The 17,709-nt window shown below is 41.2% G+C and overlaps 1 protein-coding gene across 1 annotated transcript in view; it reads left to right on the plus strand.

Annotated features, from left to right (window-relative positions):
* The window catches only part of ryr3 (ryanodine receptor 3), a 103,640-nt gene that overhangs the window by 47,995 nt on the left and 37,936 nt on the right, over positions 1-17,709 (plus strand). Inside the window, exons 29-44 of the mRNA XM_056428514.1 lie at positions 474-682; positions 907-1,070; positions 2,022-2,070; positions 2,162-2,322; positions 3,237-3,399; positions 4,293-4,379; positions 4,641-4,867; positions 5,819-6,031; positions 6,829-7,438; positions 7,860-8,060; positions 9,276-9,378; positions 9,823-9,957; positions 12,475-12,748; positions 13,372-13,486; positions 16,075-16,207; positions 17,335-17,438. Coding sequence (XP_056284489.1) covers positions 474-682; positions 907-1,070; positions 2,022-2,070; positions 2,162-2,322; positions 3,237-3,399; positions 4,293-4,379; positions 4,641-4,867; positions 5,819-6,031; positions 6,829-7,438; positions 7,860-8,060; positions 9,276-9,378; positions 9,823-9,957; positions 12,475-12,748; positions 13,372-13,486; positions 16,075-16,207; positions 17,335-17,438 — 2,948 coding nt within the window. The remainder of the gene's footprint in view (positions 1-473; positions 683-906; positions 1,071-2,021; positions 2,071-2,161; positions 2,323-3,236; positions 3,400-4,292; positions 4,380-4,640; positions 4,868-5,818; positions 6,032-6,828; positions 7,439-7,859; positions 8,061-9,275; positions 9,379-9,822; positions 9,958-12,474; positions 12,749-13,371; positions 13,487-16,074; positions 16,208-17,334; positions 17,439-17,709) is intronic.

The following is a 17,709-nucleotide window of genomic DNA, read 5'->3' on the forward strand; positions in this document are numbered from 1 at the left end:
TTGATTCATGACTCTGTAAATGAACCAATGAAGATAGAGAGAGTCACATAGGAATAAAGTCAAATGGTTCAAATACATTCTCATAGTTGTATGTATTGTTAGTATGATGGGTTCTGTTGTTTTGACATTTTACACACAGGACAGTATGATAGGATTTTTGAAGTCTCGTAAAGGTGTGCATTTTAGTCAAATTGTGTGCGCTAAAATCAAGTTTTTCCCAAGAGTTATAAATTCACTGGACTAATTATGTCTCGCTCTTGATGGCACAAAGACAAATCACAGATTTGTTGTGGTATTGAAACATCTGAGTTATTTTTATTTATAAATGTGCAAAGAAAGGTTTTCCAAGTTTGTTCAGGGAAGGACCCCCTTACATTGCAACAAGGGATGGCATGACTGGATAATATGTCATACTTTAGGATAAACCAATATTGGCCCGACAAACCCACCAATGTCCCTTAACTGTCCACCAGGTTTCATCCCTGTGTGCAGCATCGGCATGTCTCAGATTGGACATATGAACCTGGGCAAGGACGCCAGCACTTTTAAGTACTACACCATGTGTGGTCTCCAGGAAGGCTTCGAGCCCTTCGGCGTCAACATGAACAGAGACATCACCATGTGGTTCAGCAAGCGTCTTCCCACCTTTGTCAACATACCCCAGGATCACATGCATATCGAGGTGAAAAAGCATTTTCGTTATTAGTATTGTTGCTGTTGGGTTTGTCCTTTTTAGACGTGAACTGCTTTAATAACCAGTGATTAAGTGTGTGGCCAGTATCTAACTTGCTCTGTAGGTACATTAAACAGTGCTGCCGGAGTTGACGGACATATCGATGATGTGTGTCATTGTCCTCCTTTGGATGTTCATCCCCCCCCCCCCCCCTCTGACTCTTAACTCCTCAGGTGACAAGGATTGACGGAACGGTGGACAGCCCTCCCTGCCTCAAGGTCACCCACAGGACGTTTGGCACGCAGAACAGCAACAGTGACATGACCTACTGCAGAATGAGCATGCCTGTGGAGTTCTACTCGGCAGACAAGATACTGGAGGACTCCCTGAAACTCAGGTCAGACGTCACCACGACACTGGAGAGTGTTGTTGAGATTCAAAGAGATAATATCATTTTGAAGGGACGGCAGTGGACTTGTTTGACTGTTCTCCAAGCAGATTTCAGATGGATCACTATGATTGCCTCTCTAGACTGCCGACCACTCAAAGTGCTTTAAAAATACAAGTCTACACATGTCTTCATGCACCAAGTTGCCACCTGCTCAATGCAGGAGCCATTTGGGGTTCAGCCCAAACTTTGACATGGACACTGGAAGCGCCAAGTTCCTTTAGTGGTCCTTTGGCCTAGAGTGCAAATGCAATACAAAACTAGAATGGGCACTCGGTAGAGCGCATACCTTCGCATATCACAAGATTGGGCATTGAATTATGAACATTTTGGCATTAGTTGCATGCCAATTGGACAAAAATGTATCGTGCTCTGGTAAAAAAAGAGTTTGACCTTTCCATGACCTTGACCTTTGACCCGATTGATCCCAAAATCTAATCAAATGGTCCCCGGATAATAACCAATTATCCCACCAAATTTCATGCGATTCAAGAACATTTTGACCTGTTCATGACCTTTGACCTTGACCTTTGACCCGATCGATCCCAAAATCTAATCAACTGGTCCCCGGATAATAAACAATCATCCCACCAAATTTCATGCGATTCGGTTCAATACTTTTTGAGTTCTGCGAAAGATTTTGACCTGTTCATGACCTTTGACCTTTGACCCGATCGATCCCAAAATCTCATCAACTGGTCCCCGGATAATAAACAATCATCCCACCAAATTTCATGCGATTCGGTTCAATACTTTTTGAGTTTTGCGAATAACACGCATACAAATAAATAAATAAATACACGGCGATCAAAACATAACCTTCCGGCATTTTCAATGCGAAGGTAAAAAGGGAAAGAAAGATCTCCATTTTCTCAAAACCTGTCTTTTCTGTCTCTGCAGTCATCCTCCAAAAGAAGATGGAACTGTTGACTACGGAAGCATCTCAACTGTAAGTCAACTTATATTCAAAGAGACAAATCTGATTGTTTTTCTTCCCTCTGTTTGCCATGCGTAACCTTTTGTGCTGTTTTCTACGGCAGTACTACCACTCTGTGAGAGTGTTTGCTGGACAAGACCCTGCGTCAGTGTGGGTTGGCTGGGTAACACCGGACTATCATTACTACAGCAAGAACTTCAGCCTCAACAAGACCCGGACAGTCACCGTCACCCTGGGAGACGAGAGGGGCCGAGTCCATGAGAGGCAAGCTCCCCGCCTCTTTGACCTGGAGTGAATAGGATGTAATGAAACAGACAGAGCTGTAATGTTGACATGGAGAGCTGATTTACCCGGTCGAGAATATGAAACATGTAGTAATTAAAGGAATATCATTCATTGTTGTTCACACAAAGTTGTTTGAGGGCCACAGTGTGACTCCTGCTCTGCACAGAGCCCCTAAGGACATTCTGTGAAATGTGTTTTCAGAAATGAATGCCCATTTTAGCGTTTTTTTACACTACATTTTCCATTCATTTGCAACACTTTCCTCATTGTGTAGTTATGCTAAAAGACAAGTTGAAAGTAGAATTCATTAAGTTCCTCCATCATTGTAGGGTAGCGCTCTCTGTTTAAGAAGTGTAAGAGGCTGAAACGTGTCGATGGAAAGCATATCATCAAAAGGCAAAAGCTCTTTGGACAATAACTTATAATATTTCACAGGCTCTGTTCGTATAGCAGAATAATGTACATGAGCAAGCTCTACCAATGGTAACGTTTGAAACAACACAAAGTTTCACAAGCTAGTTAATAATAATAATAATAATAATGTTGTCTCTTGACTGGTGGAAAGGAAGAAAACTAAAATGATGAGATTCTAAGACTTTCTTTCCATTACAGTTCTTTGAGGTAAAGATAGAGTCCAGATGACCTGGCAGCATTATGATACCAACAAAAACACACAATACCTAAATCATCATCAGTCAATCCCATACATATTTTAAGAAATGACTGACACATTTGAACCAGTATGGAAAGCTTACACTTGTAAATTACCCATGAGCCTTTATTGAACTTGGAGTGACACACATCATCAAAACACATTGCCCACCTATTAGTTATTTTTCTATAATTGTTGCTGTCCTGTGGTAGTTCATGTTCATTGTCTGCTGTTGCCTCAGTGTCCAGAGGAGCAACTGCTACATGGTGTGTGGAGCGGACGCAGTCGGCATGTCTTCCTCCAGCCGCTCCAACTCCGACCTGGAGATCGGCTGCCTGATCGACCTGGCCACTGGCCTCGTCTCCTTCACTGCCAATGGCAAGGAGCTGTCCACCACGTATCAGGTGAATAAGGACAAAGGCACGGTAGTAGGGTGCAGAGGACTAACTCACTAGGACAGTCTGTCTTATGAACTTCATAAACTTCATAGACACATCATTATTTCTCTCTTTGGTGGTAAATATGCAGTATTTCTCCTCTGTATTACGTAAAGTTGGCATCGATTTGTTAATGTCCTATCTGTCCGGAGAAAAGGATTATTATTATTGAAACCAGAGATTAAGAACTTCTGAGTGTTTTTGTCGTAATAAAGTTTGGGGATAATGGCCATCATCTATTTCTATTGCCGCAATTACTAAAGTGTCTTCCCTTCTATCTTCCCGTCAGGTGCTGTGAAGTAAACTAATTGGCATCACAGTAGATTACACCTGCAGAAAGGCTGTTGGGAATTTAATTCTCATCTGCGTTCAAGATACTTGACACAGGAAGACATCTGCTCGCTAATCCTCATCTCGCCTCTCTAATCTCAAGTTTTTACGACTCATACTGAATAGCTGACTAGACCATGAATGTTACTGCGTCTGTTATTGCCACCCTGTTTTTTAAAACTTTTTTTCCCTTGATATGAACTTGATGAAAAACTTCTTGTCTTGCGATGGCTTCAGTTTTTTCACCTCTCTTTGTACTCGTCATTTGTCTCATCATGACATCATCAGTACACCAACTGATACCATGCCAGCTAATCCATGAGCTGAGACTTGGTTAAAGCCTCCTGACACTAGAAAGAGCAGAACGCTGAGCATCAGATCTGCCGTGACCTGACATAAGAGCTTTTATTCCTCTCAGGGCTTTGTTCAGGACGGATCTGATTTTGTTTCCTTTTTGGTGCATTTTTAAATCCTGTTTATCTAAATGATTAAATCGATAATGTTGATGACTGAGCTTTTTTAATTAATAGGTGGAGCCAAATACTAAGCTATTCCCAGCTGTGTTTGTACGCCCCACCAGTGCAAACCTCTTCCAGTTTGAATTTGTCAAGATCAAGGTTTGTCTCTTTTCAAATCCAACGATTTGCAATGCTTGGTCACAATGTGGTGTAGTGGATATGTTTGTGTTGCCAGAACAAGTAGAAAGGTTCAAACCATTTTAGTCTTCCTAATTTACGACTGCCATTGTTCACTTTTTTGTTTTAATGCATGAGAAGTGTTTTTAGAATCAACATATTTATTCGAGAAGTTGTAATATTAAAACCACAAGCACATGGTCCATCAACGAGTTAAACACAGTGTTGTTTCTTTGCTCCCAGGATGCGATGCCGCTCTCGTCTGCCATATTTAAGAGTGAGCACAGGAATCCGGTGCCGCAGTGCCCGCCACGTCTGGACGTGCAGACCATCGTGGCGGTGCTGTGGAGCCGGATGCCGAACACCTTCCTCCACGTGGAAACTGCTCGGGTCAGCGAGAGGCATGGCTGGGTGGTCCAGTGTCTGGAACCGCTGGAGATGCTGGCCGTACATATTCCTGAAGAGAACAGGTGTGCAGCGAAGATGTGATGTAGACTTCCAGCTGTATCTGCATACATCTACGCCTGCTGTCTATGACTGGTTCAGGCCCACATTGTTGTTGTTTATGGAGGACTTAAAATGTCTTAAGTATAAATAAATAAATGCAGAAATACATGTGGACCCATAAATAGAGACATAAATAAATGAAGAAATGTAGAAATAGTTTATTTAATGATGTCCTGTTTCGGTATAACTTATATTTATTTATTCCTGTATTTATTTATTTATACATTTATTTATTCCTGTATTTATTTATTCTAGTATTTATTTATTTATAAATTTATTTAAGCATTTATTTATTCATTCCTGTATCTAGTTATACATTTATTTAAGCATTTATTGAGTTATTCCTGTATATATTTATACATTTATTTATTTATACTTAAGACATTTTTAGTCCCCCATAGTTGTTTAAATCATTGAGAAGAAAACAAACTTAGTCATACAAGAGCCATGATTCTTTGAATATCTAGTCAATCACATGTAGTAACACCTTCGTAAATGATTAACAGTCTTTGTCTCACACGATTACCCATACGTTCTGGCGCTTACAGTGGTGTGTTTGATATGTATGTTTAGTAAAAAGCACTACGCCAGAATTTAAGGAATTTATTCTTCATCTTGTGATATGGATAACATGCTTGATTATGAATGAAAAAGATGAGAGGCTTTCAGTTAAGATTGTTTTGTCAACTATATTTGGATAAATATTTTTTGTCTAAACTTTATCAAACTGTATCAAACCTTTATCTGATACTGGCCTGAGGGTGACCTCATGCATTAAGAAACATGAGAAGGGACAGTTAACAAAGTGTGCAGCTGGTACATCATCTCAAGCATGTATTGTCATATCGTAAATCGGTAAAACAATAAACGTCTAGTTTGCCACCTGGTATATGAAGGTTCCTGCTCTCTTGTAGGTGTTTGGACATCCTGGAGTTATCTGAACTTGAAGACCTGAGAAAGTTCCACTACCACACACTGAAGCTGTACTGCGCCCTCTGTGCCCTGGGGAACACCCGCGTTGCCCACGCCCTCTGCAGTCACTTGGACCAATCGCAGCTCCTCAACACCATCGACAACCAGTACCTCTCCGGCATGCTGAGAGAGGGCTTCTACAATGTACTAATCAGGTGTGGTATTTGCATTTGTGTTAGATTTAAAGTCATGACTCATCAGATATGATTGTTGTGTGATTTATTCTTCTACAATTCCTGCAGTTTGGGAAATTGTCTTTTTTCTCTGCATTTGAGAAATGGAAAAGTAGAAATTGTAGTCGTAAATATAATATAATGCTGTTTGCAGTGATACGGAAAAGCTCTACAATGCTGTAGCCTTTATTTTCTGGAAAAAACAATTTGATGATGAACAATACAAATAATTGGAATGTATTATAACATCATCTGCAGCAGCATCATTGTTAAAAACACAAAACCACCATGTTAATATGTCAGAATACATTTTAATAATGTTTTAATATGATGTATTCTCAGTTTTTTCACATAGTGTCAATTAACCACAGAGACACATCATTGGATTAAATCATATATTACAAATTGCACCTGCTACTTTCAAGACACTTACCCTCCATTAACATTGAACATGCAGTTTCAAGTGGAGGGGGTTAACATCCATGGACGTGGGAGTGTTGCTTTCAGCTGCGATTATAATCCACAATGCATTTTTAGAACTCAGCATCTCAGCATATAGTCAAGTAATTGCCGACTCACTGCTATAGATCAACTACCCTGTCACCTCCCACAGATATATTGAGGTAATTTTGTGCTGTGGCGCTATAACATCTTGCAAATTGCACAATTATACCACACAGGGAAATATATTTATACGCCTAGAATACAACATTTCCTGACAAGTGTAATGGCCAATACCTCCCGACAATGATTGAACAGATTCTTCTTCTTATTGCCAGCATCCATCTTGAGACGGCAAAGGAGGCTCGCCTAATGATGAATAACGAGTTCATCATCCCTGTGACGGACGACACTCGCTCCATCAAACTGTTCCCCGATGAGTCCAAGCGGCACTCGCTGCCGGGTGTGGGCCTGAGCACCTCCCTCAAACCTCGGGTCAACTTCTCCGCCGTCGGCATCATCGACACGAAGCGCCACCAGCACCTTTACAGCCCCCAGATCCCTCTGGGCAGCCTGAAGGAGAAGGCCATCAGCATGCTCTCTGAGGCTGTGCAGGGCGGCGGCACGCACATCCGAGACCCGGTAGGCGGCAGCGTGGAGTACCATTTTGTCCCCATCCTGAAGCTGATTGGAACGCTGCTAACCATGGGAGTCTTGACCAGTGAGGAGGTGAGAATTATCCTCCTCCTGATTGACCCCAACGTGTTCGGGGAGACCCAGGAGGGAGAGGAAACCAAGGGCGACGAGGTGGCCGTGATAGGGGAAAAGGAGGATGTGAGCAAGAATGAGGAGAAGGCTGTGGAGGCGGGAGAGGAGGAGACAAAAGAGAGTAAACCGCAAGTTAAAAGTCTGCTGGAGAAGTCGCTGCCCGAGTCCGTCAAGCGCCAGGTGATGAACATGATCACACAAACACGCACAAACATTCCAGGGATTAAATGTGAAATCGTTGCATTAATACGATTTTAAAAAACTTCTCCGATTCGGCACTAGAATTCCTCATTTGTCAGCCATTCAAAGTTTTTCTGATTTATCTCACTGAGAAGTGACTGCATGAGAGCAAAATAAGGCGGTGGATGAATACTAATGTTCCTGTTAATGAAAAAATGCTGGAGACAGCTACAATCTTTGCAATATGAAGATAGAGGCAGATAATCTCTTGGAAAGGAGAATAATATGTGAGGTTTATCTCTTTAATGTTTAAAAATCAGTTAATATGAAAATGATCTCACTTAAAAACCATATTGAACAACACAGACAGAGAGAGAGATAAACGGTGACCTTCTTGCTGAACGGATATCTTTTTTTCCAGATGTGTGAGCTGCTGCACTACTTCTGTGACTGTGAGCTGAAGCAGCGCATCGAGGCCATCGTCTCCTTCTCCGACAGCTTCGTGTCCAAGCTGCAGTTCAACCAGAAGTTCCGCTACAATGAGCTGATGCTGGCGTTCGACATGTCGGCCGCCGTCACTGCCAAGAAGACCAAAGAGTTTCGGTCACCCCCACATGAGCAGGTTGGATATTGCAATGGCAAACTGTTCACATCCTGTTTGAGAAGTCATTCATGGTGGTTTGAGATACTGAGTGACTTTTAGTTTTCAGTTCTTCCTGAACTATATTCAGCTGGTATTCCCGAGAAGGTGAAATTGGGACAAATTTGAGGCTAAAGTGAACTTTGAGTGAGTTGACCGTGCATTGAGAGGTAAACAGCTGATATTTAAGATAAGAAAACCGCTGTAACTCCCAAAGGGAGTTCCCCTGTCAGGAGGCATTGTGTGTGAACACTGTAAGCAACATTTAACATTCTCCAAGTTTGCATATATTCCTCCCATGGTTTATTAAAAAGACACGCCAGAAATAGACAGCCGGACAGCCGGACTCTGCATTTGCTTTGCTCAAGGAAGCAGCTCATGTATATTTAGTCTGTTAGCTTTTGACAGATACAGCAGATGTCTCGCTATTTAGAATAATTCATCACGAAAGCTACTTCTGCTATTCTAAAAGCAGAATTGTCGTACGAGCAGTTGCTTGGCGATTCACACCAGAAGCACATTTTTTATCCCTTAGCTCTTTTCTACAGAGCTTCTCTCTCTCTCTCTCTCTCTCTCTCACTCTCTCACGCACCTACTCTCTGTTTAGACAAATATGTGTAATAAGTAGCCTATGTCATTTAATAACCACAATCACAGATCATGTGGGGGCTGAGAATTGAGGGGAATTGAAACTCCAGGAGGCAGAGGGGAGGAAGGTCAAAAGCATCGGCATGCATGGGATGCATATTTTGTCATTTATCAGCATCAGATCATTTATGTCATAAAAAATACATAATTTATGTAGTTTACGTTAGATTATGAGAACATATTGACCAGATACCGAAACCCACTGCTGTGTGAACTGCCCAATTGGTTTACATGGACTAAAGGACAGGGGCAGCTCATCCAGTGTGAACCTGTCATCAGATTATTTCCCTCTGCATTGATCAGACAGATGCTACCTAAACAGCCATTGTGAGCATGCAGGAGGCTACACATGTGTCTGCCCTTGGGTTATGACTCAGACTATAACGGTGCTATCAGCTCTGGATGCCATCCTCCTTTTAGTCATACCTTCACACACTTTCTGAGCTTGTTTGCTCAATTCTACTCCTCATCCCTCTAAAACACATGTTTAAATTGCCTTCCCCGCTCTCTGCTTCCTACTTTATTGTTATGTGTGTCTTTTTCCCTCAGATCAACATCCTGTTGAATTTCAGTGAAGGGGAGGACTGCCCCTGTCCGGAGGAGATCCAGGAGGAGCTCACGGCCTTCCATGAAGAACTGCGACTGCACTGTGGTAGAGTCCAACTGCTCTCTCAATCCTTTGACGAATGGTGTTGATCCATTGATTTAGATTCATTGTACTCGGCATAGAAAAGATATCTTTTCACACAAAAGGATTCTTCTCGATTTTTGTTATAATCACTCGTCAAATGCCTGGTGGGAAATGTAGGCGACCGGATATTAGGCTCATCTGCTGCCAGAAATAATAAAGTACCAACAACATACTACGTCCTCACACACTACACCAGTGGTTCTTAAACTGTGGGACGCACCGGGTGTCACAAAAAGATATTTAAATAAAAAGCATGAACATTTTTCTTCCTCCAAAGTGGGGCGTGACAGAAAAAGTTTGAGAACCACTGCACTACATATATTACTAACTTTTTTGCACATGTAACCACTTGATTCAAAATGTAGATTTTCTGAGTGTCTGACATAAAGGTGTTTCCCCGTGCAGGAATTCCCGTGAAGGAGGAAGAGCAAGAGCAGGACACTTCGATAAAAGGCCGTCTCTTCGCTTTACTCTACAAAATCAAAGGTCCACCTCAGAAGATGGAGAAGGGACCCACAGAGAAGGAGCAGGCTGCTCCCAGTAAGTAACTCCACATCTTACATCACAGTATTGGAGTGAAATTGTAAATTATTCAAAAGCACTCGTAATCTAAGAGATTAGGGATCGGATGCTGAGATTAACCTCTGAAGTATGAGGTCATTTCTAAAGGCTTTACAGAAGTACACAGGAGCGTATGAATCGTCTTTCAACAGCTTTAACGTTTCATAAAGAAGATGAACAACTCTTTTCTCTTCAACTGACCGGAGAATACTTTGGTCATAATTAGGTATATATTATATATTATTCAGTACATGTGACACTGCTAGTTTAACAAATTAAACTCAAGCCTCCCTGAGCTGAAAGATATGTTCTGTTTCAAATAGTAGAAGACTAACGGACAGCTACTAAGAGACTCTTTTCTCAAATGTTAATGCCTTACTTCAGCCTCCCACATGCATTATTAAAAAGTTCCATAAGGGGACAGATGGTTGAAGATGGTTCTGGAACACCTGCATCACCTCTTCAACATCACATAAAGGTCTTATCAAAGTCGACGTTTTAAATGATGGGCGAGGAAACAAGCTGCTCCTCGTCAGTGTCGATTATACTCCTCTGTTCAACCATGTGTATGTTATCATCTGGATCTCTCTGTAAACGTAGTATTAAACTTACTGGTTTATAATTTTAATCAAACAACAAGAATAGGAGTTCCATGTGTTGTCTTTAGAATTGCTGACGTGCCACTATTTAGATTCCAGATGTTATCAGCAAATTGATTTTGGAACACATGATATAATTCATTAATACTAAACTACAATGTTATTTTGTAAGGGGCTTTAGCTAAACTGAGGTGGATGTGAATCTGTGAGACATTCACCTTCAGGGCAGCTGTCACCCCCCCCCCCCCCCCTCTCTCTCTTTGTATCCGGCGCATCACCCATTACGATTCTGCTCGAATCTGACCCTTTGTTCACCACAGATGTTGGGCTGTTGGACTTAAACACTCAAAGTTTAGCGATAGCTTTAGAATAACAATGTACGATTTGAGAGCTGTGGCATTGAGCTGCAGCCTCCTCCTTTATCGCTCCAGTTTCTTTGTTGCTTGTCTTTGAGATTTAAGTTTGATAGGATCTTAAAAGAAGAGTTTCAAAGGATTACTCAAACAACTATAAAATACAACTGTCTTCTGTTTCTATATATCGAGCTGATATAGAGACCTGTTAGTCCTTTTTTTTCTTTCTTAAAATGACCTTTTTAGAGGTGGCTGGGGAACGGAGCCGACAGCTGTTTCTAAACAAATCCAGACATTTTATTCCAAGAATAAGCCAAGGTCAGTTATACCCTCACCTCTTCAAGTCACCTTACTGCAGTGAGAAAGGGGTTGAGAGACATAGGAGCTATTTTAGTAAAGCTGCATTTTGCTTAAAAAAAGATCAGTCATTATCTTCTAATCCAGAGGTTTTTCGAGTCAAGGTTTACTCAACGATGAGTGAATGTTGTGAATGTTGTGAGTGTTGAATTGAGTTTTGCATTGTTGGAAAGACGGGGAACAAGGTGGAAAAATAAATGATTCATATGTTTAGGGAGTGTAGGTAGAGTTCTAGAGATGACTCAATATGATGACTCATATTGCATATGCAAAATTCCCCCAAAAAAGTCTTTAAAGAAATATTATGAAGCTGAAATTATCTTTCTGCCACACCATGTCAAATGCTAAATGTAGTTAATTAGTTATTTAGTTTACTTAATGAACTGTTTACTGGACTGTCATGTCTGTTTAAAGTGACAGATCCCCACAAAGCATTCCCAGACTATATATTTATAGATATACTGTATGAATGATCTGGTCATATTTCAAAAGTAGAAGCATAACCCAGCCTATAGACTCCTTTCCTCTGCGCAACACCTTTTGCTTCGTGTCTTGTTGATTATACAACATTTTAGTGGATAACACTTTTTTTGTTATGATCCTTTTTAGATTAAAGGCCAAACATTTTATTGTAATAATTGCAGTGCAAACACTTGAGAGTACCAAATTCATTATGAATTGAACGAGGTAACAAATACACAGAGACCAAATGAAAGAGTTCCACTTGTGGGGTAATTGTTGAGCTATGGGTGAATAACTCATTTCTCAATTGGCCAAAATAATGTGAACCATTGTTTGAACATGTAAAATGGCATCCTGATGCAGCACATGGTTCGACCTGGAGCAGATCATACAGTATGAGTTCAGCATTGTGTTTTCATCCGGAGAAATAATGTATTTTCTAGTTTCTGGACTTTGCATGCTCATAAGTATAAACCAGCAAGTGTGGTGTTGAAGAGAGAGCTTTTTAAGTTGAACACAGTCATTTCATAAACCATATCCACACTTTTATAGTCTGCTAAAATAGTGTGTCCCAATAACATTGGATGGTAAACATTAGATAACTTTACATTAGTGGTGGTCAAGTCATCACACACTAAACCATTCTCTCATCGCAAAGCCGCACTCACTTTATTAACTCTGTATGACATCATTCACACCTGCATGTTGAATTGTCACTTCTCCAGCCAACCTGAAGGAGCTGATCTCGCAGACCATAACCAGATGGGCTCAGGAGTCTCTCATCCAGGACCCAGAGCTGGTCAGAGTGATGTTCAGCCTGCTGAGGAGGCAGTATGATGGCATCGGGGAGCTGCTTCGGGCCATGAAGAAATGCTACACCATCAGCGCCGCCTCTGTGCAGGATGCTATTAACCTGCTGGTGTCTCTGGGTCAAATCAGGTCTCTGTTGTCAGTACGCATGGGCAAGGAGGAGGAGAAACTCATGATCGATGGACTCGGGTAAGAAAACATATTGCAATAAACACAGACCTTTGTTTCAATTCAATGTAAATTGTGAAGTGAAATTATTATTGTTAATTCATAATTTACATTACACACATACATTAATGACAGGGTTGGGATACTTGAGAAACTAGCAGGACTAAGCGAGCTTTAAAAAACAAATCCAACCAAAAAACCCAACCCAGTGATGCAAACTCTATGCCAATAAAATTAGTAAGCAGCACGAGGTCCAGATGTTGCTAAATATAGCAGGAAAGTCACCAAGGGGGCAACTTTGGTAGTCCCTCCCTCAAGGCCTCCTTCTTGTAAGCCACTCCTCCAAAATGATCATTAGGAGCGAAATTTATCATAAATAAAAACAACAAATATTGCTATTTTTAGTACTCATAGCTGTTAAGCCAGTTGCTGGTGGGCAGAACCCGAGCAGGCAGGTAGGTAGACATGCAGGTGCCATGTCCACTCATTACATTTAGGCCAAATAAAACTGTAACAACGATATCAAAAATATGTTTTAATATAATTACCAACCCTGTCTTTAACACAGAACACACTATTTCCAATGTCGCATCCAAGGTTTGGGATGTGAAACACGTGAACTCATTATTTTCTCGTGTTCCCAGCGACATCATGAACAACAAGATTTTCTACCAGCATCCCAACTTGATGAGAGTGCTGGGCATGCACGAGACTGTCATGGAGGTCATGGTCAACGTTCTTGGGAGTGACAAGTCACAGGTGAGAAGGTGTGGCCACACCGGTAGATTTGATAGATTCAGTCTGTCGGTATTAGCCGGAGTCGACCCGGTCCAACCCAGTGCTGTCAAGTTGTTACTGCCCAGTGAAGAGTTGACAAACCATCTCAACTTGAGGTCAGATTACACGGTTGTTCCAGAGCTTTTGACATCAGCAGACTGGCTTTTCTCAGTTGCAAAGTAACAGTTGATATTTCAACTTTTTATGATTCTGAGCACCTCTGCGACCATGCTGACCTCAACGAAATAATTGTTTCACTTAATTTAACCCCTTTAATTGTCATTGACTTTCTCTTTGATCACTTTCAAATATGTTGGAAAGCTATAAATATGCTTTTACCTCTTTTCATAACTTTTTTGGGAGTTTAGGAGAAGTTTCTGACCTTCTGTACGGTTTAATTTTTTTAAAGAGTGGGTCACATTCATTCACTGCCATGCACATGTGGGTGACGGAGAGCAAAGACATCCTGCTGAGTGTTTCATGCTACACTACCATTGATCTACAGCTGCTAATAATGCTCTAAGAAAAGCAGATGAGGCTGTAAACTTCTGTGTAAACATGGCAGGATTAAAAAGTTAAAAAATAATAATAGGCAGGGAGAAAATGCATTAAAATCTTTTGTCAGACTTTAAATATACACAGGTGTATTTAAGTAAGTATCATTGACTGTAAATATGACTTTTGTTTACAAGAAAAAAGGACACTTTTAATCTGCTTTTTGAACAGAGGAGTTTAGTTCAAATGTATGTTCCTGAGGCGTTGGACCTCCCCCCTCCAAATGTTCTTAATCACAGGTTAGTTAAATCTGATGGCCCCAAAAAATATCAGAGTGGAGCGTGTTGCACTGAACTGTTGAGTTTCTGATTTAAATCAGTTTTCTAGCTGCGACTACGTGATTGAAAAGCCCTGACAGACATCTTTTATTCCTAATAGGTTGTATCGTGATCTCAGGAAAGCACTTTGTATCGTAAGATGTTGAAGCCAAGATCATCAAAATAACACTTAGAAATGCCACAAGAGTAATGGAGAGGGCACGAGAGGGGTGAGAGGGAGGCCTCGCTCGCCGGTCCTTTTTGGGCAGCGCTGACAGTAAGCTGACGGAGATGGTTGGGATGTAATGCCCCATGCGGTGCCAAGCACGAACTAAACCCCAGACAGAAGGACCTCAGAGAGACATTCAGGCCGTCACATCTGACGCTGACGGTCTCATCACACCGTCTACGACATAAATACTGCCACTTGATATGTGCACTTCACAAACTGTGGCCATATAAAGTGGCATTATCACAGCTTCTCAGTGTAAAAGGTCTGCAAAATGTTATCTTACCATCACATATTGATGATATGTTACACTTCTGTTGCACAATCACGGTATAAAACAAGCACGCTACGAATGTTCAGCCCAGACTTTATGACAATGTTTTCCCCCCATCGTAAACACACAGGTGGCATTTTCACAAAGGCTTAAGCGCATTAGAGGGGACATTGACTTGGCTGTCACACAGCATGATTTGTTTTGTGCTGTTTATTTCTGGAGAGTGTTCTCTGCCTGGGATAAGGTGTGGATTTACTTTCACATCCGACGTCGACAAAAAGGACTTCACTCTTTATTATTATTTTAAAAATAGATTTTGTTGATTGACTATACTTCAAGCTTTTCTCAGAGCCAAGCATATAAGTCTCCTGACAAATCCAAAAGATTACAATTGGCCTTAGCTTATGCCATAGCTTATTTGTAGAAAGCCTCGATATCCTCTACAAAATAGTTTTCTAAGTAACCTTAGGCTCTGAAACTCCCCAAAGTATACACTACTCTTATGTCCAACAGAAGAAAGAATCAGGACTCCAGATATATGACGATTATTGCAATGATATATAGTCAAGTTGGGCTGGGGCGACCAACTCAAGGGCCTGAACAAAAAATAAAAACAATATATTGTGCGACTACAAAGCTGAAATCTATGAAACGGGGATCACAGGAACAGACGAAGCATTTGAAAGATGGAGAGAAAATGTTGCCAACAGTTTACCGTAGCTTTCTGCTGACCCCCTCAGCTGCTGCACTGCAGGCTAATTGATGAGAGGGATGCAGAGAAATGTTGCTTCTAGGCTAAACTCCTGGATAGAGAGATGAGATGGCCCGCCGTTGGGCGTATCCTCTGCAGCCACTGCAGCACGGCCTGGAGGGAACCAGGAAGCCAACCAGCATAGCCCTATAACGCCCCACTGGTCATGTATCTGGCGATAACAACGTGCTTTCCCACGCCGTCACAATGTGTGGATGAAGTATTAAGTTGTTCAATTTGATCAAACTCACGGCTGACGAGTAAGCCAGCTAGCGTCCTGATTCCATTTCCATTATTAAATAAACTATTAGCTAACATATTTAATGATTCTGTCTCCATGTTTGCTCTGCCCACAAAAGTACATCATCATGGTAACTAACAAAAAAAGGTTTCTAAAGGTTACAAGTTACATTTTTTTTCTTTTTTTCTGAAAATGTCATAAAACCGAATGTCTGTTTGACTTTAGCACATCTTTACATTTGTGTTTTTATTTTTGGTCCACAGGAGATCGCCTTCCCAAAGATGGTGGCCAGCTGTTGTCGTTTCTTGTGCTACTTCTGTCGTATTAGCCGCCAGAACCAGAAAGCCATGTTCGACCACCTGAGCTACCTGCTGGAGAACAGCAGCGTCGGGCTGGGTTCGTACTCATAGATTCACAACGGAGGTCCTATTATCTTCTGACAGACACTTTTTTGCATCTTATTATACTAATCAGTTAGTGTATGTATGTCACTCTGAGAGAGGAAGACAGAGGGTTAAAGAGATATGTAAAAAGGTAAACATGTATAGTGAGCAGGAGGTACTGAGCAACAGGAATATGGGTTGGTGAGAGAAGTGTGAAGGCTAGAGTGGAACAGAGAAACATTGGGAGCAGAAGTAAAATGGGTTATTACACATTTTTTTATATTTTATCTTCGATTTTTCCTAACTGTAGAAACAAAATGTGCCGTTACGCTGCCGCCTAAATAATGCAACATGTCAGTGCCACCTGCTCCCCCAGCGTGTCACGGATGAGTTTGAGAGTGAAGAAGGAGGCAGCTGGTAGAGAGAGAGAGCGATGGTAGAGAGCAAGGCAGAAAGACTGAGCGGTTATTTAGTCCTGCAGGGCGTGACTGACGGGGCTCTGTCTGCTGCTGCCTCTGTTGCTCCTGTGAAAGAGGAGATGGTGTGAAGGAGACCAGAGAATGCAAACACGGCAGTTTATTATAGCGAACATGAAACATTTGATGTTCCCTTACTCATAAATCCCTCAATGTGAAGGAGCTGGGAGACGTGTCTTGTGTTCTCCGTTTCCGTTTATAAACCTGATGTCTGATAAATACAGACTTGACATCTTAATGAGTACGAGCCCAATGGGAATGTAACAGTTTATGAAAGCGGCGAGTGTTTTTGCACTTTGAGTCAAAGAGGATTCATTAAGTTATGATTAATGATTTCTCTGACTGGTTTAAAAACATGCATTGATCACAATAATGATCGTTGTAGTAAATAGGAGACACACATCGTCTATTAATGGTGATGCACTTAATCTGTGAAACATTCTTCATAATTTCTACTCGGTTTCAGTTTATAATACATGAAAATATGTATTATGTTTGCAACTATAATAGAGTGTCCAATATTACTGAATAATACAGCGCTTCAGTTTCTATATCATAAAATATGTAGATAGACCGCCCCCTGTTGTTTAGTACAGCGCAAATGTAAAGTTTTCTTTGTTGTTAACACTTATCCGTGTGTGTGTGTGTGTGTGTGTGTGTGTAGCCTCTGAAGCTATGCGCGGCTCCACTCCGCTGGATGTTGCAGCATCTTCAGTGATGGACAACAACGGCCTGGCTTTGGCCCTGGAGGAGCCCGACTTGGAGAAGGTTTGTGACTCGAGGAAACAAACAAACATGTTTACTAAATGTTGAGTCTGGCATTTGCCGTAATTGTGTCATTCATAAATTATTGATCTTTGAAACATTATTAATTAGTGCACGTGGTTTTAAGCTGATTACCAGCCAATGTCTGCTGTATGACATACTTACTTTAGTGTGAAATACTTTTCAGGCACTGTGAAATTGCAGATTTGAATGACATTAATTTAAACATGCTGAGATGATAGAACTAGATATGTTTGTAGTAATTTAGCTTAAG

Source organism: Pseudoliparis swirei, chromosome 12 (genome assembly GCF_029220125.1).
Source record: "Pseudoliparis swirei isolate HS2019 ecotype Mariana Trench chromosome 12, NWPU_hadal_v1, whole genome shotgun sequence".
Taxonomy (NCBI): Eukaryota; Metazoa; Chordata; class Actinopteri; order Perciformes; family Liparidae; genus Pseudoliparis; species Pseudoliparis swirei.